The 26,660-nt window shown below is 41.0% G+C and overlaps 1 protein-coding gene across 11 annotated transcripts in view; it reads right to left on the bottom strand.

Annotated features, from left to right (window-relative positions):
- Nucleotides 1-26,660, bottom strand: part of DOCK10 (dedicator of cytokinesis 10) — a 279,856-nt gene that overhangs the window by 189,614 nt on the left and 63,582 nt on the right. For 6 of the 11 annotated variants that reach the window (XM_060301777.1, XM_030832813.2, XM_060301778.1 and 3 more), the window contains exon 1: nucleotides 19,685-19,881. The exons of 3 other annotated variants lie outside the window; for them this stretch is intronic. In XM_060301777.1, the coding sequence (XP_060157760.1) occupies nucleotides 19,685-19,846 (162 nt within the window). In that variant the 5' untranslated portion in view covers nucleotides 19,847-19,881. Of the gene's footprint in view, nucleotides 1-19,684; nucleotides 19,882-26,660 lie in introns of those variants that run through there. 2 more of the 11 variants (XM_030832975.3, XM_060301781.1) reach the window with 1 other exon arrangement.

The following is a 26,660-nucleotide window of genomic DNA, read 5'->3' as shown; positions in this document are numbered from 1 at the left end:
AAGAAAAAAAAAATGCATGAAAAAATTTAATGAATCATGAAGAAAATAAAGAATGCTAATAGGAATCTGGCATTGCTCCCAGCTTTTCTTAAACCATGAATGACAAGTAACTGAAAATCTGGAGTTAGTGCAATATAGAATGGGAAATTTTTATTTCAAAAACAATAGCAGGGGCTTCCCTGGTGGTGCAGTGGTTGAGAGTCTGCCTGCCGATGCAGGGGACACGGGTTCGTGCCCCGGTCCGGGAGGATCCCACATGCCGCGGAGCAGCTGGGCCCGTGAGCCATGGCCGCTGAGCCTGCGCGTCCGGAGCCTGTGCTCCACAATGGGAGAGGCCACAACAGTGAGAGGCCCGCATACCGCAAAAAAAAAAACCAAAACCCACAATAGCAATGATGATATGAGGGACTGAGAAGGGAGAAAGTCAAAATTAAAATGAAGTTCTGAAGTTCTCTAGTGCAGGTTCAAGCTCATTTCCCCAACTTGTTTTGATATATCATTAACAATAGACAATTAGCAACTTCCCAGGCTTAAATTTAATCCTCCTACTATAAAATTTAATAAGGTTGGCCTTCCATGTAGGGAGTACAGTTACTCCTATGTGGGTTAATTCAGGGAAGGACTATTTGGCCCTGGAGGATATCTGGAGCTCCTTATTACAAAGCCTACTTGTTTCTTAATGCCTGCAAAGCAAGGTTTAATATGCAAATAATTGCAGAAGGATAATATAATATTCACATCCACTGCAGAGCAAAGAGAAGTAGGATGGAAAAGTTCAAGGAGGCAAGGAGGCACTTGGGATGTGTGTGTGCTTGGTGTGAGATTCAACTAGATGAGTGTCAGGGACATAAAGACTATTCAGTCTGAAATCATCACGCTTTTACAATTTGGTCTGAAATTCAAAGAGCCATTTTCTCCATATTATTTTCAAACTATTTAAAAATTTGTATTTGAGGGGAGGACGACAATGCAGGATGCAGTGGGTTAGAACACATTAATAAGTCTCTTGTGGGAATTTTCCTTGGTGAAATTTAGAAGACTTTCTGCGTTTAGATGGATGTAATAAAAAATATGCCACAGAATTTAACATGAATCACAAAAACTCTTTAAATGGTAAGCTGCTGTAAAAATAAAAGCCATTTGATACCCATTCAAAATTTAATGTATCATTCACTTTCTAAATGCAAATGATTCTTTAATACAGCTTAATATTTCAACCAAAGCTCTTTGAAATAGATACCATTTGGCTCACCAATAATTCCTTTTTGAGGGCTTAAACGGGCATAGGAACCAAGAGACCAGGAATAAAACCATGATTTTTCATGATTATTCCATGGGTTTAAATATTGGCCTTTAAATATTTCTAAGAAAATGCAATTGATGGTCTTGAATATCAACAAATGGAAGTTTACATTTTCCCTTCAGCAACATGCCCTCCAAAATGCAGAACTCCCTTCCTTTCATTATTTTGTTCTTCTTTTCTTCTCCCTTAGAAGGGATTAGTGCTTTTGTAAGAACTCATAGTTCATGGACACAAGACTAGGAGAAAGAAGACCGCAGAATGCTAAAGGTAGAGACATAGGACCATCCTGCCCACGTACACTGCCAAGTCACTTCTAGTGTGGACGTCAGAGCAAAAATGCTTCTTTTTGGTGGGTTACGCCAGTATCACTACATCAGGTAAGAGATACTCATTTCATAGAAGAGAAGAACTCTCATTAATCAGCTTTTTAGCTGCTAGAAAAAATATTAATAATTATTGGTTGACTTCAAGAAACAATTTTAAGAAACAATTATGTCTGGTATCTGATGACGTGCATTTTCTCCAAAACATAATCTTTCAATTTTTTAAGCGCATGTTTAATGCCAAGTGCTTTCACTTCACCGTGTGTGCAGAGGTTAAGGAGATCGGGTCAGAATCCTGAAAGTGTCTAAATTTCACGTTGTGTAGGAGTGGGGGCAGAGCCTGGCGTGTAGAAAATATTACGTAAATGTTTGCTGACTGCATGCTCCACAACAGGCACTGTGAGGGGCCCTTCTACGGCAAGGTCGATGTTCACACTCAAGGCTGGTCTCAAATTTACTTTTCTGCCCTCACCTCCCGTATGATGCTGTAATAGTCCACAGTCCAGCTCTTCTAGGGTAGATTCTTGCCTTCCTTATCCCTCTAATGAAACCTCATTGAACTTTGTGTTTCGCTCATGGTAATTACCTTACTTCTCTTTAGCGTGTACTCACTTAGTACAGGCCAAATGCCCTCTTGCTGCAGTGTCTTAGATACAGAGCCAGTGGCTTAATTACCTTTTTACCCATGAGAGAGCTTAGTCTCAGAACTCTAATATAGCAGGTGCTGCATAATTATTAAGAATTTATGTGGCTTCCCTAAAACTCCCATATAGCACATTTAACTCTGAAGCCGACAGCACTGTTTCTTAAGAATTTATTTGAAAATGCTTAAAGAAGCAACTTGAATTGTACTCATTTACACAGGGAGGGCCAGAAGGCCTCAGAGAAAACTTTATAATATTTTCCTTTTCACAGGACTATTTTCAGAGAAATAAATTTCACTCCACCCATGTTTCTTGTATACAAAAAAATACTTTTCAAAGAGCCACGTTTAAAGGCTGAGTGAAATGCTACTTTTGGAAATTAGAATGTATTATTAATCACTCCACTGTGGCTTCCAGGGAATGTAATACTTACTATCTATAGCAGAATTGAGCTAACTGATTAACATTATCCTGTAATAAACGCAAGTGGACACAACAGATTCCCTGACTCCTTCAGATATTTGGCAAACAAAGTGCTCAGCCTATATACCGTCCACTCTCAGCCCTCTCTTTCCCTCCAAATTCTTTCAAAAGACATTTCTGAAGGGCCTGCCTATTCTTAGTACCGAAAAATCAGGTGGGCTGCTAGGAAAAAATAGATGGATGGTGCCCCAGTCATGGCTCTAGCTCTATACCTTATGCTCATTTTAGAAAGAGAACACTATTTGATAAGAAGCATAGCTTCTTTGCATTAGGATATAACACAGGCTACTCTGAAAATCATGGCCTCTTTGCACTAGAATGATGTAACACACGCTATTTTTTTTTTTCAGAGATGATTCTCCTGATTTATTTTTTTTAATTAATTTTTATTGGCGTATAGTTGATTTACAATGTTGTGTTAGTTTCTGCTGCACAGCAAAGTGAATCAGTTATACATATACATATATCCACTCTCTTTTAGATTCTATTCCCATATAGGTCCTTACAGAGTACAGAGTAGAGTTCCCTGTGCTATACAGCAGGTCCTTATTAGTTATCTATTTTATATATAGTAGTGTGTATATGTCAATCCCAATCTCCGAATTTATCCCCCCCGCCTTTTCCGCCTTGGTAACCATAAGTTTGTTTTCTACATCTGTGACTCTTTCTGTTTTGTAAATAGGTTAATTTGTACCATTTTCTTAGATTCCACACATAAGCAATGTCATATGATATTTGTCTTTCTTTGTCCGACTTACTTCACTCAGTATGACAATCTCTAGGTCCATCCAGTGGCTATTTTGAATACACAAAACTATCACACAGTCTGTTAAGATTTATATAAGACTGAATTTCTACTTTTCTGCAACTGTAAGTTCCCGGATGTAATTCCCAGGGCAGCAAAAAGGAAATGTTTGATTTATTCCTATTTTCTAGAAGTCTTAAGACTTTATTTCCTCCTTCTGGAAGTCACTAAGACTACCACCGCCTCTGATAGGTGAATTGTGAAACTGATCACATGCGGTTGTCAAACAGCATTCCTGAGACAAAGCAGAAGGACCCTCATTCTAAAGATGCAGAAAAATTCTAGATGCAGAAGAATTCTAAGTGTTATAAAGAGTATAACGGGCTATAGAGCAAGCTTCTTTGGAAAGGGACCTTAATACTTGCTGGGTTTATGGCCAATTCTATTTTATTGAGGCTGTGAACAAACATGGATTAAACTCTTCAATGCCAGTAACTCATGGTTATAGAGTTAAATGTTTCATCTTAAGCCGATATTCAGGTAAAACAATAGAGACTCACATTTAACCACTGAAATTAAAGAGGAGGGAATTACACACACCTTTGGGAACCCCTTAGGTCTAAAATAGTGTAGGTGCTAAAAAAAGTAAGAGCTCACGAAACAACCCCATTCATTGGGCACAGAATACGCCAGGATCGAACAGATAAAGTTTCATCTATCTTTTCATCTTATCCAGTATGAAGAATGGCTCGATGATCTACATAATAAGTAAAAATTTTAGGGTTTGCCCAGTGCCTTGGCAATGGGTAGGATATATATCCCTAAAGTATTATTTTATAATCAAGTATCTAAAGTTATCATTTTATTTGGTGACTATGACAGAAAGTAGGTTATATCAGAGACTATCATAGGCCCCCTTACCAAATTACAGTAAGAAATTAAACCAAAAACTGGTTCCCTGTCCCCACATCCTGGGTTATGATCATGTTTACCTTTGTGATTAAATAGATCTCTTGGTGAGCCAGCTACTAAAAGTCATATTAATTTTGTAAAAAAAGAAAACTACATATAGGTAGGTGTTAATAATGATTATTTGTAGGGATGTGAGAGGAATGTGGGAATGTGTGTAAGAAGTTTGAATAAAATCTCTCAAATATTTTCACTGTTTCATTTTATACCGACATTCGTTATTTACATTGTTCACGTGGTATATACTTCTTTTACAATTTAAAAAAATATAAAAGAGAAACACTGATAGGCGTTATTCTGTCTTGGTTTTTACTCCTTTGCAACTGTAGTTTTCTCATCACGATCATTATCTATTTTGGGGAAACATCTAAAGAGGAATTCACTAGCTGAATTTGAATGGATTCATCTAAATCTGTACCTTGGCGTGTGGAGACAGATCACCACCAGGAAAGTAAAACAATGTTAAATTACGACCACAATCTGGCACATAAAGGGAGCATTGAGTGGGAAATCGAGCCTGTGAGAAACAGAAACGGCAAGGACAAAGCTAACCGAAAATGATACGTCTAGTTTTACTGACTGAAATAATTCCCATGTGGTATTTAAAGAGGAGAGTCAGAAAATATCCTCTAAGAACTAAGAATAGTTTAAACTTTGGATTCGTTAAACCACAAGGAATATGAGTCTAAGCACAAAATAATCTAGGGTGGGGCAGGTTCTGGGGCTCAGTAAGCCCTTCTCTGCGCCGTAGATGGTGTGAGTCAGGTCTCAACTACATCATCCTACAGCCGATCGGCCCCTGGTCTCAATTTTCCACTGCCTATGTGGCCCTCAGCACATTACTTCTTTGAATCTATTTGACATTGCATACTTAGCATTCTTTGTAAAACAGTGATAAATCAACATTTATTGCTAAAAGGTAAGAGATGAAATGAGAATATCGGCTAAGATTTATGAATTGTATCTCAAAAATTTTGTCCTCATTGGCTTTATCCTCACAAGGTTCTGAAATAACTGATTCAGTCCTAAGTGGCGAAATAAGGTAGTAGATTACATTTTCCACACACACCAGGCTCCATTTAAAACTCTGTGTATCAGGCTAATGGATGTACTATCACAGTTGAATCCGTATCAGTCTGTATAGCTACATGGATGCAGACCTGTAAATTAACTGTGCATATATGGATATAATGAGGCTGAATGCTTAAAGACAACACAAGGTTAGAAAGTTTCTTTGACTGCAAAACAAACAGAGCCACAGACACACACAAGCACACAGATCTACCCGTACAAGCTTCAACCAAATAGGGGCAGAAGGTTGGGAGGGTAAAATGAAAGTAGGGTTTGCCAAGTCCAGGCAGTAACACCTTCAGAGAAGGACAGTGTCCACTGCAAAACGTCAGGCAAAGCTGTTCAGCCACGATTTCTTTACTCCTCTGTGGTCTCAGCTTGAGACTGGGCTCTCTGCTTTTGCCAAGGGAGTTTTCACAACGTGCATCTGTTTGTCGAAGTAGCAGTCCTCCCAAACTGAGGCAACAGGCTTCTTCCAATGCTTTAAAATTTACTTAGTGATACTAGAACCCCACATCTGTTTTCTGTTTCTCTTTTCAATCTCCATCTTTACGTAAGTAATCTAAAGTCTTGAAGATCCTTAAGGACCTTAACCACATCTGGAGTGAAATACACTTTCTCTGATAACAGATCTAAAAAGCTTCCGAAGGAAAACTTAAGTGATTCCAATGGTGCTTACTGCTTTGTGGTAAACGCAGGTACGGTTCATAATTTTTTTTTGTTTTAGCTGTGCAAAAAAAGATGTATTTGCGATCAAACTCTTTATTCCCCATATCTTTGCAAATGAAGACTACATGGCAGTTCATGGAGACAACATTTCTAGAAATGTTCATTGGTTCATTTGCCTGTCAGTCAAAACGAAAGCCTCTAATGGCTATCACATCAGACCCTGAAGATGTGATTCTATGCCAGTTCCATCAGTTACAGATCTGCCATGCTCCACTCAACTTTCAGAGCTAAAGGAACGGCATGGATACACACAATCTTTAACTGAAAACCCATCAGTATTCTTTTTCAACAGCATGGGCAAAAATGGGATGAAATATGGCAGCTTTATGAAAGAACAGATATCTTTAAGAGAACAAAAAACTAGGATGGAGGAATGACACTGAAATGTTCCATTATTTTAGAGTGGTACAAAAGCAGACTGGTTTTTTAGTTTGGTTTTTTTTGCAGTATGCGGGCCTCTCACTGCTGCGGCCTCTCCCATTGCGGAGCACTGGCTCCAGACGCGCAGGCTCAGCGGCCATGGCTCACGGGCCCAGCCGCTCCACGGCATGTGGGATCTTCCCGGACCGGGGCACGAACCCGTGTCCCCTGCATCGGCAGGCGGACTCTCAACCACTGCGCCACCAGGGAAGCCCGAGCAGACTGGTTTTAAGCAAACCTTACAAAAGGACCCTTTAACATCCTCAGGGCCACTTTGATTCGAGAAAGGAAAAGGCATTTCACACTTCATTTCGCTCCCTGCTCGGTGAGCCTCTTCCCTGCCTACATCTCTTTGTCCTTGATCCTGATCTCTAGCTTTTGGTCCACTTATTTCTTCCGATGGCTTTCATTTGGGGAATGTCATTTAGTTCACTGGCTTTTTCACTGAGTCCCCTTTTTGAATAACTCTTGTTTACTTGCTAAGTCTCTTAACATTCTAGTTGCCTTATCTGGTGGAAAAATGAACAGTCAGGCATACCAAAATGTCTCCTTTGGAATTAACACAAAATCGTAAACAGTGTATGTTTAACTTACAGAAGTCATTACTTCAATTATGACGCAGGTGGGCAGGAGATATTTTCCTCATTTCACAGATGAAAAAGAGGCACATTCTCTTCAGGAACAGGGAACAGAAGCACTGTGCTAAGTGCTTTTCCTCAATTTTCATTCAGATAGTCAACAGCACTATGAAGAATCATTACTGCGCCACAAATCGGGATACTGAGATTTAAAGAATGCAAAGAATTCTCCCATAGTCTGATACTTTTCAAAGGGCACAAGTCTGACATCAAATCCCATGTTTTGTCATTATATAATTCTTTCTGGTACAGCACAGCATTTTGGGATTCAGAGTTCGGCAAGGTAGGAGAGACACACTTCTCCAAGTGGAACTCTGTAAACTATTCAATCTGAAGAGATTACAAGAAAGTGATTTGCCTTTTATTTTTTCTTTGCTCTCCCTGCTGTGGGATCCCTGAGACCAAACACCATAAGACGAAAAGATGCTGTATCTCTGCAGCATCTGCTCATCTTACTGGTTTATTCTACACAGTAACCAGAACTCATTTTCTTTGTGTTTAATCCTTCAAGAAAAGTCAAGAGAATAGTTTGGTGTAAGAGTCCCTTATCTATTGAATGACAAAATTGTTTTCCATCCCTATATCAATTTATTCTTCTAAAATAATCAGAGACTGGATATAATTTACTATGCTACTGATGTTATTACTATTTTGCAGTTAGCATTTATGTGGTTGAACTAAAACTGTGCACCTACTCTGGCCCATTATCTCTGGATTGAGAAAGGAAGAGTATGTAGTTTAAAAGAGTGAGGGTCTCATCATTTTGAGACCTGGGCAAAGGTCATTGTTCTGCCACCAACTCTTATGAGAGCTACAGATATGTCAATTTGTCTTTCTGGCTCTGGGTTTCACTTTTCAAATGAGGCAGCTGAATTCTATGATCCCCAATTCATAACATGTTATTATTTTATATAATCTACATGGAAAACTCTGAATTTTTAAGAAAAGTACCAAGCAGCTTGCCACGCTGGACACAGCAGAAGAATGCCATGGCAGAGACCTGAGTCCCTGAGTTAACAGAGACAGAAGGCAGGAGGGTGCAGTGGGGAAAGTGGGCCCACTCAGGCTGCAGGAGTGGAGAGAAAGGGGGTGAATCAGTGGGGTGGGTGTGGCTGCATAAGGGCCAGAGAAGGGAGGAGGGTGGAGTGAGGGAGGAGGGTGTCGTGGAAGGGGGAAGTGGTGTTTCTGGGTCACAGGGAAGGTGGCAGTTACAGGTTTGATAAGGGCCACACTGGGGTTGCCCCTGACTTCATCTCTAGACTGGGTAGCTTTTTCATTTTTAATTAATTAACTAATTAATTAATTTTTAAATTTATTTTGACTCATTTGCCAATCTGATAACAATATTTGTGCACCTTAGAAAAATTTTCTAGAGACAGGTGAAAAATGACAAATTTTTACTTCACCCCAAATCTTCCTATTAATAGATATTCTGGTCTCCCCTGCCCCCTCCCTATACACTTTTTTTTTTTTTTAATTTATTTTTGGCTGTGTTGGGTCTTCATTTCTGTGCGAGGGCTTTCTCTAGTTGTGGCAAGCAGGGGCCACTCTTCATTGCAGTGTGCGGGCCTCTCACTATCGCGGCCTCTCTTGCTGCGGAGCACAGGCTCCAGGCGCGCAGGGTCAGTAGTTGTGGCTCACGGACCCAGTTGCTCCGCGGCATGTGGGATCTTCCCAGACCAGGGCTTGAACCCGTGGTCCCTGCATTGGCAGGCAGATTCTCAACCACTGCACCACCAGGGAAGCCCTCCCTATACACTTTAAAGAAATTAAATGCCCTATTTTTTGTTATTTAGTTTTATTTAATTCAGAGAAACAAATGCCCATGGGAAAGCAATAGAGAACGCGCTGGTGAAGGCGGGCCGAGCCTCATGCTTCTCACCACTCGCTGGTGTGGCAAGGGAGAGGCAGTGTGGCACCGTGGCTACAAGCAACCGCTCCGGGTTCAAATGCCAGGTCCCTACCAGATGCGTGACCCTGGCCAAGTTCGGTAACCACTAGGTATACCCGCACTGTCCACTGCAGCAGCCACTAGCCATATGTGGCTATTGAAATGTGGCTAGTGTGAATGAGGAACTGAATTTTTAATTTGAGTTCATCTTAATTAATTTTGGTTTAACTTTAAAAACTGGTACTGTAGCCAGTTAGTGGAAAACTTTAACTAGTTTTGAAACAACTTGGCTATGTGAATTTACACTTTCAAATGTAAATTTTATGAAATCTAAATACTGCACAAGTATTTGTGATAAATATTTAATATTCCAATTGGAATGTGTGATAAGTATAAATACATACTGGATTTTGAAAACTTGGGATAAAAACAAGAAGGTAAACTATCTCATGAAAAATTGTATATTGATTATATGCCAAAATGATAAGAGTTTGGAGCTTCCCTGGTGGCGCAGTGGTTGAGAGTCTGCCTGTCGATGCAGGGAACGCGGGTTCGTGCCCCGGTCCGGGAAGATCCCACATGCTGCGGAGCGGCTGGGTCCGTGAGCTGTGGCCGCTAGCCTGCGTGTCCTGAGCCTGTGCTCCACAGTGGGAGAAGCCACAGCAGTGAGAGGCCAGCATACCTCAAAAAAATAAAAAAATAAGAGTTTGGATATACTGGGTTAAATAAAATATATTATTAATTTCATCTTTTTTTTTTTTACTTCTTAAAATATGGCTCCTAGAAAATTTTAAATTATGTGGCTTGCTGTATTTCAGTTGGGCAGAGCTGCTCTATATGCTTTAATTTCTTCCTTAATGATGTGGGAATAAAAATAATTTCCTCCAGTAGTTGTTGTGGCAATAAGAAAAGATAACTGCAAAGTTCTTAGCAAAGTGCTTGACAAATAGCTGGACGTGCTCAATCGAGAGCCGTTCTTCTGTGGACGCGATTTCCATCTTTACTTCCTCTGACTCACGAAACAGAATTTGGAGATATTCTGTGGGATATTCAGTCTGTTCTCATAAAGTGCACGAGAGCCAAGAAGGCCACTGACAGCACAGGGACCAATGGATGGCAGGAATGCTGATAATTTACCAAATGAACCCATATTTTGTTTTCACCTCACAGATTCCTACTTTTATAACTTTCACGACCTGTAAGATATGGCTTACATTCATTCATTCATTCATCAAACATTTTACTGAGTACCAATTTGTTGAAGAACCTAGATTCCATAGTTTTGCATTCTTAGGTTTCTTAATGGTTATAGACCTGTAATAAAAAAAAAAATCTGCTCACATCAGGAAACACTGAAATAGCTTTAAAATGATAAGATGCAGTCTATTCTTCATCACTAAGTTAATAACTTCAACTGTCCTTACTGAACTTAAAATGTATTATCTTTTTTCTTCTCTCTCTCACCTGATTTTCTATTTTATTATTGTGGAAGTTTTAAATTCTAAACATTTCTTTTTAAGATTTTGTATGTTTTTTCTTTGTTCCTTATTTCTAACTTTGGCATAATTTGGACACCTGGAAAGATGAAGTATTCTTTTATAAATGATCAAGGGAAAACAAAAAGAAACTAAAAGTTAAATTTTAGAAAAGTGGCAACTGATGGACAACATAGAAGAGAATCTCTAATAAACGTAGGTGTTCTTTGAAGAATCTATTCAGTAAGTATTACAGTGCTCGTGTAAATACGCTCACCTTGAATTTCCATTTCTCCACATTCTATGAAGCACAAATTAAGTTTCCTTTTAGCAGTTCAATTCTTTTTCCTAAAATAACTCTTTAAAGTATATTAAATTTGTAAACCTCTCTTAGTTTCTGAAGCAATAATAATAGCTAAAACTTACTGAGGTCTTTCTAAGTTCCAGGTACATAATAGATCCTTTATTTGTATTCACTAATTGAACTTTAAAATAACTCCATGAAATATCTCAGTAGACAGATAACAGCCCTCCAAAGTCGTCCATATCCTAAGCCCCAGAACCTGTGAATATGTTATTTACATGGCAAGGGGGAAGTAAGCTGCCGATGGAACTAAGGTGGCCAATCAGTGAACCTAGAAAAGGGGAGAGTATCCTGGATTTTCCAAGTGGGACCAGTGTCATCCACAAGGGTCCTCTGTAAGTGAAACAGGGAGGTAGGAGAGTCAGGGGTCAGAGTCAGAGAGATGTTTGACGACACTATACTGCTGACTTTGAAGATGGAATAGGTACATGAACCAAAGGTTCTTAACCCGTGGCAACAAAATAAAACTTAGGACTGGCACATGGCACTCCTCCCTCTACTCACTCTCCAGGTTTCAGCTCCCTTGTCACTTCCTTAGAGGGAGCCTTCCTTGCTTGTGTGTATGAGGTTGGATGCTCAAAGGGTATAGTCTTAAGGTAGAATGTAACTCTCATTTGAAACACTTATCACGATTACAATTTTACATTTGTTTGAGTCCTTTCTGTCTCTGCCATCAAACTGTAAGCTCCATGAAAGCAGGTCAGTGGCTGGCCTTTGCCATCTGTGCCTGTCAAAGGTAAGGGGTAGTTGTCCCTCTGTTGTCTACTGAATTTCTGATGTTTAGCTAATTAACAATCCAAATTCGTTTGACACATGTTCAATTTGTTGGACATGGTCTTAGAGAATAAAATGTATTCCAGCAGAACAAAGCAGATTATGGGAAATGAATTTCAAAACTCCTAGACTTTAGCCCCTGAGTAAATCAGCTCCATGAGAAGAAAATATGAGAGAACAAAAGAACTATCCAGAAGAAATTTGTTTAAGCATGACAAAAATACTCTATTTGTATTTGGTTTGCCAAAAGATGCCTTTTTATCCTCAACTGTATTACTCAGTTTGCACAAGATTTCACTGTATTGAAACCTGGAACTTGGGGATAAGTTTTAAATCTACTCTTCTAGAAGGCAAAGACACAAACAAAAACAAAACAAGCATAACCAGGGTTTTTCTATATTTGATTATTTTAAAAAGTTAAGGGACTTTTTGTTACCACTTATTTGTTGAGTCGTGACTTTTTCTAGCCATAGAACTGTGTGTTTCTACTTGTAATAAACTGTTTCTTAATCTTCACATTATGGTCTCCCCTCAAACAGTTATACCTACTAAAAGCATAATCTTCTACATGTTCTTATAATATATATTTTTAACAATAATATAAATATCTATTTATATCTATCTATAGTTGAATTTGCTAATTGTTTTTGGTATAAGTTTCTACTCCCATATACCTGATTTTCTGCTTTTCTTTATCACTGTGGTGGTTTTCAATTTTAAACATTTTAGATTTTGAATATTTTGTCTTTGTTCCTTATCATTTCTAAATATGTGTTATTTGGAGAACTAGAAAGTTGCCAGATTATTTGGACAAGATGATACCAGATGTAATTTGAATCTAGTATGGCTTTGCCTCAAAGATTTGTGTTGCTAACTACGAAGCCTCAGTCACATTCAATTAATTCTTATACCCATGGAGAAGCCGTTCAATTCATTTATCCATTTTCTGTGGCTTTGAGATTCAGTGCAAATTCAGTGCCCAAGGAAAAATAACTGCCAACGACTCCCTGTGCTTTTAAGTTCCACGTTACACCCATCTATCTACGGCAAACCATTTCAAATCAGGCTCCATTTCACAAGCTTCCTTTCTCTGGGGAATCTTACATTAGTATATCCAAAATTCAAACTCACTAAAATGAAATAAGAACATTTTCTCAGGATTGAGAATGTTTGGAAGTTGTTTCCTCCACATGCATAAAGCAGAAACTGGGCAAAACATGTTAAAATCCCTTTGGTGATGATAAAGTTTTATTAAATTGGAATATTTATTGTAGAGTAAGAAGAGAGATTATTTTATTTCCTTTGAAGTAGCTCCCATAGTATATTTCTCTCTGGTCCTGATTTTATTCATAGGACATAAATGTAAACAAATGTGTGTTCCAAAGAGATGGCATCATTAGTTTCATAAATAATTGATGTCCTTCATTTAGCTTCCTTCCTTATCTTAGGTTCTCAGAGAACTTGATCAGGAAGGAAGGACTATTCTGCCTATTCTACATGAGGGGACACAGATGTGGAGATTTACTGAAGATCAAAAAGCTAATCAAGTGCTTCCCTGGTGGCGCAGTGTTTGAGAGTCCGCCTGCCGATGCAGGGGACATGGGTACGTGCCCCGGTCCGGGAAGATCCCACATGCTGCGGAGCGCTAGGCCTGTGAGCCATGGCCACTGAGCCTGCGCGTCCGGAGCCTGTGCTCCGCAATGGGAGAGGCCACAACAATGAGATGCCCACGTACCAAAAAAAAAAAAAAAGCTAATCAAGTAGAAGCTTGACAGTTCACTCATGGGCCCTCTCTTCTGGCCACACTCACTATACCACCCTTTTGGGGTAGACATGGAGCAAATACAGTAAAACCCTAGTGGAAACTACCTCCCCACATCACTGATGAGTCACCCAATGGATAATGAACTCTCACTGGGACAGTGACCTACAGTGCATCTCTGGTACTGTAAAGTTAGCTCCCTACCTGCAAGATTTTGTCCTTGTATAATGCTCACTAATTTACAAAGTGATTCCATAAAAATAAACATTCTGATGCTTCTAACAGACAGAATAGAGAGTAGTCCCCATTTCACAAACCCAGACAAATGAATTAGCATGTCTGGGTGATATGGGCTTTTAAGTGATGGCTTGAGACTCAGACACTGGGCCTTCTGACTCCAAATCTAAGATTCATCATTGAATCATGACCATTCTCAGACCCTCAGGTGAACAAAAGGTGCCCAGGAAAAACCCAAGTTCCTTTACACCTAGTTAGGCAGAGACCAAGTACACTGCAGAAATCAAATAAGTTAAAAAAAAAAAAAAAGAGAAGTTTCCATTTTGGTTGAGCCCACATCATTCACCAGAGTGGGGTTGGCAAACTTTTCCTGTAAAAGGCCAGATGGTAAATATTTTAGGTTTGGGGGCCATATATGGTCTCTGTTGCATAGTGGTCTTCTTTTTCTTCCTTTTTTGTTTTGTTTTACAAAACTTAAAAGTTGTGGAAACCATTCTGAGTTCACAGGGCATACAAAAACAGACTGTGGGCGGAACTGGACCCATATACCATAGTTCATCAGAGCCCTGGACCTGGCAACCACCAAAGGATGACTTGTAATGAAGATCTTCAGCAGTACCTGAAGTTCCCTGGCTTTGAAATGTTTATCCTATAAGTGCACATCCTTGACTCACAGAAGAGAGTTCACCTCCCCGACTCACCACAAGTTAGGCTATTTTTATTTTCCTCTGTCTTCAACCAAAATTAAAAGACAAAGCCACGTTTCGCATGCTATCTGCACTAGATCCCTGGCATTCACAAATGTAAATATCACGGTTTCTACTATTTCAGAGACACCCCCAAATGCTCATGGATTTTAAAAACATTTCACTTTTAAGATCCTAAAATTGTGCTTGGGAGTTGGGCATGTAGTGAGAGAGCCCAGCAGCCTGCCTAGCACTTGCTTCTTGTCCTCCTTCTATTTTATCTCTACCCTGCATCATATAAATGGATAAATGCTCTTGGGGTGGGGGGGCAGGGAGGGGAAGAGGAAATAGGCCTTAAAATAGAAGCCAACTTCCAGGGTTGGTGATTAGTAAATTACATCAGAAATTATAGACATTCCTCAGAAAACAGCAGATCTCCATAAATTAAATTAGTGTCTGAGGCCTTCAACAAAATATGCTATAAAGGATGTAAGAAAAACTAATTCATGAAAAGGTTTCTGTTAATTCTCCCATCAGAGCAAAAATTTTTGAAGAGACAAACTAGAGCTTTGAAGGAATTTCCTCATTTTCTCCCAGTTAAATTTGGCTGCATTTTAATAGGCATTGTAATAGTCTCAGATGGTAGGATTCATGTGTCCCTTGCAAAGGCAAAGGGCCTACAATGATTTATTTTGATGTGTACCAAGTGTCTCCACTTTGGACTATGCAGCTAAACTATAATCAGTGCCAGCCCAAAGCTGATCTCTATATGAAGACTCAGGACCTGGACTCAGCAATGAGATTCTTTGACATAATGATGACTTGAGTACAAAAGCCTTTTGCAGAACATTCAAACCCTTGTATTTATTGTAGTAGCTGTCTTCATTCTTAACTTATTCCTGGACATTTCAATGAAGAGTTAGGAAGGCAGCTTTAACAGTTGAACTTTTCAAGTTGGTGTCAGTTGCTTAAAGATTTCAAATCATTGATGATACTGAACTTTTAGTCTATAAAAGCAATGGTGCTGGGCACCACCGGGGTATAAAGCCAACTTAGTTCCTGCCTACATGGGGTTTTCCACCTACCAGTGGGATAAAAAAAAATATGAATAATAAGGTAAATAAACAAGTTCAATGAAATAGCTAAAGATATGATTAACTACAAATGGATTGACACACTATAAGTATTATAGGAAATTAGAGGAGAGATCATGTATTCATTCATCAATCATTAATTGGTATTTATACAGTGCCAAGCGTTATATCTTCTCTGTAGACTCTTCTTTGGGACTCTGAGCTATATATCCAATTTCCTATTTGCAACCTCCATGTATAGACCTCACAGGCATTTCAAACTTAACATGTCTTACAGTGAACTTAGATTAGCTTGCCAAATCTTCCCCTGCAGCCTTCCCCTTCTGAATGGCAACTCAGTCCTCTGGTTGTGCAGGCCAAAAAACAAACAAACAAAACAAAACCAAAATACCATACATTCATCCCTCATTCCTCCCTTTCTCTCACTCTTTGTGTTCAATTTGTAAGCAAACTCTACTGGTCCTACTTTTAAAATATATCCGAATCGACCCACTTCTCACAACCTCAGCAACTACCATCCGCGTCTTTAGCTGGGATCATTGCAATAGCTTCCTGACTAATGGTCTCCCTGCTTCCACCCTGGACCCCTGGCAGCCATAGATCCTGTTACTGCCCTGCTCAAGGCCATCCAAATTAACAAACCTATAGTTAACACAGCACTTACTACCCACTAGGCACTTTACAAGCTCTTTACAAGTAGTAACTGAATTCTCACACTAGCCCTACACGGTAGGTCCTGTGACTCTCTGTGTTTCATCAGTGAAGAAACGAAGGCTCACTTAGGACAAGTCAAGAACACACAGCTAGTGAAGGGCAGACACAGGACTCAAACCTTGACATTCTGGCTCCACAGCCCATGCTCCTAACTTCTGTGCCTGCTCCCTCCAACGGCGTCCCTTCTCACTCTCAGAAAAAGCCCACGTCTTCATGATGGCCCGCCAAGCCTCACATGACCTGTCCCCTGTTCCCTCCACGACGTCCTTCTACTGCCTTCTCCTTGGCTCACTCAGCCACATTGGCCTCCTCACTGGTCCTCAAACACCCCAAGCTTCTTCCCGTATCAGGGACTTTCACCCTGGCTGGTCCTTCTGCCCGAGCCATTTCCGACTCACTCTTCACCTCCTTCAGGTCTTTCCCTCAAATGTCACTTTTTCAGTTAGGATGACCTCGATCCTTCTTATTGATAATCTTAATAACATATCTAGACATGATTCCAAGCACTGAACATCCTTACCTCATTAAACCCTCACAACAGCTCTGGGTTGAGGGAACTATTATCTCCACCTTACAGAGGAAAAGAGCACAGAGTAGTTAAAAAGTATGCAGAAGGTCACACAGCCGATAAGGGATGAATTCAGGATTGCAACCTAGAGTCTCTGGCTCTAGAGCCTGTGTTCTTACACACACACCCACACACGATCAATATACAAAATTTGGTGACTAGTGGTTGATGGGAAAGTAAGAGAATAAAAAATCAGTTTGCTCAGAAGCTTGTAGCCAGAGTGAGAAGGCGATTAGCATATCAGGTTAAAGGAGGATGCAAGGTAGGGGGTTTAGATGATCAGTTCCCAGAGCACCGTTTCTCAGAGCGTCATCCACCACGCTCCTCCATCGGAATCTCAGAATCTGAGATTCTCAGAAACACTCAGGGGGTGTTTGCTAACAGTGCAGATTCCTCAGCTCCACTCCAGACATTCTTATGTAGAGTCATTGGGGCCAGGAGCCCAAGGATTAGTATAAATAAGAACTCCTGGATGGACCTAGAGATTGTCATACGGAGTGAAGTAAGTCAGACAAAGACAAATGTCATGTGATATTGCTTATATGTGGAATCTAAAAAAAGGGTACAAATGAACTTCTCTACAAGACAGAAATAGAGTTACAGAATCTGTAGAAAACAAACTTATGGTTACCAGTGGGTAAGGGGGGGGAGGGATAAACTGGAAGATTGGGACTGACACTACTATATATAAAATAGATAACTAATAAGGACCTACTGTAGAGCACAGGGAACTCTACTCAATACTCTGTAATGTCCTATATGGGAAAATAATCTTAAAAAGAGTGCAAATAGGTATAACAGATTCACTTTGCTGTACACCTGAAACTAATACAACATTGTAAATCAACTATACTCCAATAATAATTTTAAAAAATAAAGAACTCCTAGGTGATTTTGAAACACATTCAAGGTTTCAAACCACCATCTTGGAAAACAGGAAATCGTTTCATTGACTTAAATTAGGACACTAAGCGTCACAACCCTAATATAGTGATTCCATAATGAGATCTTCAAAATATACAATCACAGTAAGATTTTGCCACTTAGGGCGGGGATCTTGGATGGGTTTGCTCATTGGTGGATTCCAAGTACCTAGAACAGTGGTTGGCCGACAGTGCATCGGCAACAAATAGTTGTGGAGTGTGTGAAGCTTCCAGTGGCACAGAGGAAACGTTCAAGCTGCACAATAACTTTCTATGAGCATATTTTACTCTGAGTGGTCCAACATTTCCATCAGACTTCTCATAAAAATTCACGCTTCTCAGTTTTATCATTATTTCCTTAGAGACATGAACAGAGTGAAAAAGTATATTGGCTTTTGGAATAATTGATCGAAGTGTGACCTGAGGCTCTGGCGTTTGGCAGCTGTGTGATATAAACAAGGTATTCGATCTTTCTGAACCTGTTTTCCTCATCAATAAATCCATCATCACCTCATTTAATGTCAGTAAAGGTATCCTATGAATTAAAAGGATCTTTGAAAAAAACAGGGCATTGTCATTAAGTGAATGTATTATTTTTTATTTCTCAATTACTTTGAAATACAGTTTTAGGGGCAAATTTCTAGCTGCAAAATTTTATAGTCTAATTAGTAAAATTAGGAAAACTGACTGCTTTAATGACTGAGCTGGCATGAGTAATACACATAGCTATAGAATGTGTTACTGCTATTAAGAGTTAAACTTGGAGCACAAATGTGTCAAATCCTTTTAAATTTAATTTGTGAAAACTTATGGGAAAATGAGTATGAAAATATTCCCACTAAGTGTTTCCTCTTAGAGATCGTCATAGCCCAACAGTTGAAGAACAGTCTTGCCCTTTTGAAAACCAGATATTGATTTGTTGGAGAAATTGGCATAGAATGTTATAGCTTAGTATTCTGTCACTCAAAGGCATAGCCCAAGCCAAATGACTTTCACTTAAAAACTTTTAGTGTAACAGGTATTTATCATTCATTATTTACTGCATCCTTGATATCTGAACATTGAAATCTAAGAGAAAAAAGTCGATTGTGCTGAAACCACGCAGACTTCAACGCCTCCCCAATTTTGGAAACTTTAGCACACTACTTCCATCCCAACGTTGAATTTCAGTGACTAGGCAAATCTCTCCCTGAACCTAAAGTAAGGAGAGACTAACCTCTACTTTACTCTTGCTGATCAAACAGATACACAAAGAAGGAGTAACACTATTATAATTAAAGCACAGACAAAAATGTAATTTGACAAGTGGCAAGAAACAGCTTTCTAATTAAAACACCATGCATTCCACAAAATTCTCAAAAACTTCATTCTGATTTTATGTGTAAGTTAAGCATTTTGGAAAGGCATTTCCACAGCAGCATTGGAAATAAAGGCCTCAAATACTTTGAAGTTAGAGATCTAACTACCAACATTTACACAACTCGATGGGTTACATGTGATATAAAAATATCTATCTGGGGCTCTACTTTCAAATTTGTTATAAAATAAAATCCACTTAATTAAACAAGACTTCAAAATTTTCTGTTTCTGCACAAAAGTTAATAACAGCATACAAAATGTTAGGCAGAAGACAGTTTCTCAGAGACCAATAAACTGCACATTTTCATGACAGATCTAAGAGAAAGAAAACCAGTTCTCTGAATAATACAGGAAACAATTTTGAAAGATTTTCCCCAAACAGGAAAGCACAGTAGTAAAGTCTAGGTCACACATTTCTTTATCTAAAGCTGAAAACCCAAACCTCGAATGGCAACCTCATTTCTATAATAACAGTTTCATCAACGGAGGCTGCTCTGCCACAGATACCATACCATTATGATGAGGGTTCTGGGTCTACTCATTTCATCGTCACTTTCCAGAGGCAAAATTTCATGGGATGGTTCCTCCTGGCGTCGTCTACAAATGTGTGGACAGCTCCTCTGGACCACAGAACGAAAAGCCTGAAGCAGAACAATGCTGGCAGTGCAGCCCATCGCTGCATCCTGGAGCCCACAAAATAACTTCTATGTTGATGCTATGTTTGAAAACAGTGGCTCCTTGTCCCTGAAAACAGCCTACATTGCAGCTGCAGCGAGCTCACTCTCCAATCACTTCCTTGAGCTCTGATCATCTGATCACTGCCAAATAGCTTGGATGCAGAGATGGGAAAGATTTGATCCACTGAAACTGAACACACTCAGGGATATTAGAGCATTTCGCTCAGACAGCATTGCTCAGTTCATTTCAAGAGCATGTTTCCTGTTCATTACAGTGATTCTCTTCGATTCTGGTTTCAGAGGTCTGAATAAATATATCTTTCCCTCTCAGACACTTAAACAAATCACTCTTTTTCACATTAAACAACTGAAAAATTGACTTCACACTAACATTTTTTTTTTAAGGTAAATGAGTGTCATACAAAGAGTGACATGATTGTTTTCAAATGTGAAAACTTCCAGAAGTAAACTTTATTAGACACCTTACTAAGTGACTGGGGTTTTACTTATCAGAGCTCAGAAGTTCCAGAAATGAAATGGGCTCATCTGAAACATGCAGTCCACTGAATCAAAACGATTTATCAAAAGTATGCACGCATTAACCAAACCCATGTGAGTGACACCAGTGTTCCCCCTGTGATTTCCTCTCAATAGCATGCTTGTTCTGTTCCCACACATGCAGTTCTGCAGCCTAATACATTTTTATATTTACACAGGCGGCTCGCAGGGCTGAAAATATCTCTATTACTGAGGTCAGGCAGGGAGCTCCACCAAGCTGACCTCTTCGGAAATGCAGCTGTACAGCATTTTCACATCCTATCAGTAAGAATTCAAGGCTTCAGGAAGGACTTTGAGGTCTTTGGTAGTTAGGAGTCTAGGACTCCCTGACTCCTGTGAGACTAGTGACTTAGGAGGGAACCGGAGAGATGCTTAGAAGTCACGTGACCTGCCTGGAATGGCCTCAAGATCTAATGGTATACTCTAAGAGAACAGGACAGCAAGGGATGCTTGCACCAAAAATATCTCGTGGAAAATAGATTTTGCTCACAAATGAAGAAACTACGAAATCCCCAGTAGGATTTTTCAATGTCGAGATCTTTCCGTTTAGCTAATCCTTTTGGTGTAACTCTTGGAGATTCAAAAATGTTTTCTTTGGTTTCTGGGCTCCGCAGAGCAGAGGGTGTTGCAGGAAGTCTGGAGGTTTGTTTTGCTCTAAGGTGTGACCCCAGTAAAGTGGCTTTCGCAGAGGCATCTAGCAGAAGGCTCAATTAGGCATTAATTGCTCCGTCATCTGTCACAACACAGCCTCGTTTTAATTGGTATGTTTGCCAGAGAAGTAAAACACTTTTTTTTCTTTTAAGAGGTACTGGCTCCCAGTAGTTTTTCATCTCCCTATGTTTTCAGCAAACATATTTTAGTGCGGCTGGAAAAAGAAGAAAAAAATGCTAATGATGCTGGCAAGTCCCTGAACTCCCTCCGGACCTTTGTCAGCGTGCCCGGGTGCTAATCTAAACCATTTTTTTTACTCCAAACAACTAGGGCATTTACAGAAGAGAGGTTACAATTTAGCCTGTCTGGCCTGTGTATTGAATATCTATATAAATGGTGTCCACCAGAGACAAAGCATGGAGTGGGTTTCCATGATTATGAATGTGTCTTTTCAAACGGGATTGCTCCTCGGGGCTCCCTGGATGTCGGTGCTCACCCTGTCCACCCACTCCCGTACCCCATGACCTATCACTCTCCAACCATTATCTCGGGTTCTGGTCATCTGCTCATGACCGAACAGCTCGAATGCAGCAAGACACTGACTGGAGGTGCTTAAACACTCCAGCAACTCCTGTGGGGAACAGGAAAGGGAAGGTGGATCCCTCAGTTGCACACCATGGGCTTGGCAGGGAAGAGGCAGTTTGATACCAAATTCCTTTCTAGCCACCTCTCGCTAAGTCTGGCTAACCTCTAGGGTGGCTTTTGGAGTCAGATGTTTTGGCAGATGACAAAGTCTTGGGGGGAAAAAGCGATGTGCTTTCTAGCTATTAGAGTCCTGCTCTATTCATCGATCCCTGTTCTGCCTCTGAGGAATTCATCCCTGTTATTGATGGACTGCTATTGTGGACAGAGTCTCAAAATTCTCTCTCTCTCTCTCTCTCTCTCTCTCTCCCTCAACTTCCATCATCAAGGAAAGGGAACCTCCAAGAATTAGTTTCTTGTGAATTCATGACACACTACAGTTACCCAATGGACAAGAGACGGGAAGAATGAAAATCAGAGAATAATAGCTGGACATACAGTCCAGCGTTTTATGAAAATTTTCAAACGTGCAGCAAAATTGCAAGAAAGGGATCAGATTCTGGGCACTAAGTTTGAAACAGTAAATTAAGCTGGAGGTGCGGTAGGGTGGGGGAAGAGATAGAAATCAACCCACAGACATAAGGGACCTTTTTCCCCTCACATTTGGCATAGATGTTGACACACAGGAAATAGTAAAAAAGGAAGAATCAACTCCCCACAGGTGTCTGCCATTTTCTTCGAAGTATTAATAAAATGAATCATTAACTTGGCCTTCAAGCATTAAATGTGCACCGAACACTATTGCTGACAGCAGTACGTTATCTTAGAAAACAAACATGCCCTCAGATGCAAATACTGTAATTGAGAAATGAAGTACGTATGTTTCCTTCCCTTCTTCCCAAAGTCCAAGTGAAGTGACCACAGAGCGGCATAAAAGGGAACATATTAATGACAGTGAGAAAGTTGGGGGCGGGATGGATCTTCGAGCAGATGAGAGTTTTCAGAGTTTCTCTGAAAGATGAAAAGTGAATATGGTCACATTGATCAATAACCAAAAATGAAGGATGAATAACATCTTCCAGGGGAGGAGAAGGCCGTGCAAAGAGGAGCCACAGTTTTCAACAGAGCCCTGGAGGGGGCCCTCCAAGCTCGAGGAAAGTAGGCACTGGGTGTGAGAGAGTAGCTAGTGGACCCTACCCCTCACCCCAGCAGACAGAAGTTTAGAGCACAGTAGCTCTCTGCAGAAGGGCAAACGATTCCAGAATAAGTAGCCCAGGTGTCAGCTCCCCTTGGCCGGTGGAGGTGGGCATGTCTACAGCCTGCCCGCCTGGCTCACACACACTCTGAAGAAAAGATGGCAATGGGCACACCTGTCAGCTTGAGAGCTGAGAGTCAGGTATCAGTCTGAACCTAGTGAAGAAGGGGGCCTCTAGGACTTTTCTCCCTGTTCCCAGAGCTGGAGGGCAGAGCACTCAGGCTACCCAAACTAAGTAGAACCCTCCTTATATTTGGATTTATTCATAGAGGAACTGACAGTGTATGTACTGAGCCACACGGTCCAAGTCTAACTGATCCCGGTGGCAGCCTGGAGGAAGAGGCAGCAGCAGAAGGCAGTAGAAAGGCTCCCAGTGAGCTGCAGAGTCAGACACACTCCTGCTCAGTCGAGGCTCTGCCACCCATAAGCTGTGTGATCTCGAGCAAGTCGTTTAACCTCTCTGAGCCTTGAGAGTATCCGCTGTAACATGGAGATAATCCTTTACACCTGTCAGGATGTCGGCGGGAGGAGAGTACCTGAAAAGACTGGTACAGAGGGACTTCCCCATGGCACAGTGGTTAAGACTCCACGTTCCCAATGCAGGGGGCCTGGGTTCGATCCCTGGTCAGGGAACTAGATCCCACATGCATGCTGCAACTAAGAGTTCGCTATGCCGCAACTAAGGAGCCGGCGAGCTGCAACTAAGGAGCCTGCCTGCTGCAATTAAGACCCGGTGCAACCAAATAAATAAATAAAAAGACCAATAGAGAGCCTGGCCCGTAATCATCATTCACTGATCAAGTGTGAGACTACCTGTGCTGATGGGGAGGGTGAAAGCTCGGTCTCCTCCCCAAAGCCTCCAGGTTCGGCTTAAACATGACACTGCCCCCGAGAAGCCTCCCCTGACAGACCTCGTCTCACAGCCCGAGGTAATCAGGAAGCGCAGTCCTATCACTGCACCCTGTGGGCTTCTTTCCTAACACATAAGCTGAAATTACATTCCGATGGATTTCATTTTTAAGAGCTGTCGTCCCCTCTCTGTAAGAGCTGGGATTGTGCTTCGTTCACTATAGGCCCTGTGTAACCATGCAGTAGATGCTCAGTGAATAATAACAATAACAATAATGAAACTTATAATAAAGCAAGCCCTTCCACAGCACTTCTTATGTGCCAGGCACAGTTCTACTTAATATTTACACACACATACTGATTCATTTACATCTCCATTATGAGGTCGTGCTCTGATCACCCCCATTTTACAGGTGAGGAAACTGAGGCACAGAGAAGTTAAGTGACTTGCTCCTAGACTCACAGCTATTTAAGTGGCAGAGCCAGAATCTGAATTGAGTCTGAGCCTTTTAAAACCAATTCTGAAAGCCAAATATATGCCAAGTAAACCTTGTATCTTCCAAAGGTGGGTTTATACCAGAGAAACATTTGGCACATGGCAAAGTGTAGGGAGGCAACCCCGGAACATCCCCTGTGAGAGCTGGTTTGTCCTTCAGAGGAAAATCTGTGATGTTTCCTTGGATCACCGTTTCAGAAGGCAGCTAGTAGTGTCAGCAAGCTGTTTGGGGTGATAATTTAAATTGCATTTTAAAACATTTGAAAATGTAATGAATTTGATAAGATAATTTTTAAAAAGGTGTGCTGTGTTTACTATGTGAAGCATTCATTTTCAGAAATGACTCACCTGTCGAAACTGGCTCTGAAAGCACACAGTTCGAATGCGGAATTGTGACTGGCTTGCTTTGTAACTCCCTGATGCGACATCTGTCCTTACATACAAAGATGCTGGTTAACACCGAAATGCCCCAAGCGGCTACTCTGGGTCCAACAAGAATGAAGCCATCACCCTAGGACACCCTTTGAGCCTGGACATGGCTCCAGGAAGAAGCCTGCTGCCACTCCCCCTGGAATCCATTGGAAGCTGACAGCCTGAACACCTTGCTGTTCACAGGGAACCAGCCACCTGCTTTTCTGGACCAGCATGAGAATTTGGTGGGGACTATGAAATTGGTGGAGTGGAACTGCCCCCAGTCTTTGTTGCCCTCTCCTTCACCACCAGCACTATTCTATAACAGAGTTGTGTGATGGAAAGAAACTGGAGATCAAGGTAGAAACTTCCATCCACTTCTTTAAGTTGGAGCACAGCCTTTCCATGGGAACTCAGTGCTTCGTGGAGTGAATCAATCAATCAATATGTAACGAAAACAAACTCCCCCTCTTCTTCCTCATCATTATCACCCTCAAAGTCTGAATCCTGCTGGGCTGCTTTGTAAATTTTCCAGAGGCTCAGCAATCGTTCCCAAGTGAAAGTGACCCCAAAGGAGGAGAACCCTCATAGATTAAAAGCAACTTGGGCGGGCTTCCATGGTGGCGCAGTGGTTGAGAGTCCGCCTGCCGATGTGGGGGACATGAGTTCGTGCCCCGGTCCGGGAAGATCCCACATGCCACGGAGCGGCTGGGCCCGTGAGCCATGGCCGCTGAGCCTGCGCGTCTGGAGCCTGTGCTCCGCAACGGGAGAGGCCACAGCAGTGAGAGGCCCGCGTACCGCAAAAAAAAAAGCAACTGGGGCTTTAACCCCAAGCTGAGTAAAACCAGGTCACAGACCTGACCACTTTCCCAGGGCAGGGATTAGAATGAATCTTTTAACTTGTCTGTTTCCAGATGGGTAAGTCCCCTCAGGTATATAAACTCAATTAAATGGATAGGAGGGAGTCGATCAGTGCTTTCTTAGCTAAAAAGTGGAAAATACAACCCAGCGAAGTGATGCTCCCTGAGGCCCAGTGGCTCTTTATCAACTTGCATCTTTGCCTCTCCTGGTGCTACTTCTACTCAAGAGCTTGGGACTCGTCTATTTTGATAGTAACCATGACCTCTTTTTCCCCATCTGTGATTTGTAAAGTTCTCTTCTTTCAGCTTCTCTCTCTTCATTTTCACTTAATTATAGTGGCCTCCTCTTTACAGGCATCTTTCGCACGCGCTGACATTTATTGAGTTGTACAATTAATTAATCACTTTGGAAACAGGCACACTGTTCGTTCATTTAAGAAATCCAGGTGCTGCTGCCAAGCTCTTCTTTGTCTTCATTTCCCTCCTTCTGGCACCAGTCCGCCTTAAAAGGAGAGTACTCTTCGGTTGGTACATTTAGACGCATCAGAAAATTATCCTGCATCCCTCTCTGGGTGGCTTCCTCATCAGCAGCTTCCTGCAGAATGTGTGGTAACGTCAATGTTCCATTAATATCATACCTTACATTTCTCAGGCTTCTACGTTTGACTGAACGCTTGTCAGGTCAGAATAAATCTTTCTTATTCTTAGTAGAAGATGGTATAGTGTTGCAGTAAGACAAAGGCTCAGGAAGCAGACTGCCAAATTTAAATCCCTGTTGAGACACTTGCTACCTTTGTGACTTAAAGCAAACATTTTAAACCTCAGTTTCCTCATCTGTTAAATGAATGAGTACTCATGAGGATCTAATCGCCATGTCAGTGCCTGGCACAGTGCCAGACTCATGGTAAGTAAGGATTCAATACATGCGAGTTAGTTATTACTAGAAGAGAGAAGATCTAAGGATTTCAAACATTGCTTGCTTTTTCCCTGTCCCTTTCACAAGTGGTGTTTTTAAAAAATCTCTGGACTCTTCCTTGTTGAGTAACACACGATGTTCCCTGTGTGATGGAGGAACGAGGGTATTGGGCATGCCTCCTCCGTGCTTTGAAGTTAGCTCCCATGGTAACATGAGACAAGTTCCATAACCCC

This window comes from Globicephala melas, chromosome 7, assembly GCF_963455315.2.
Source record: "Globicephala melas chromosome 7, mGloMel1.2, whole genome shotgun sequence".
NCBI lineage: Eukaryota > Metazoa > Chordata > Mammalia > Artiodactyla > Delphinidae > Globicephala > Globicephala melas.
The sequence above is the reverse complement of the archived record's forward strand: the minus strand, read 5'-3'. Positions and strand labels throughout refer to the sequence as shown.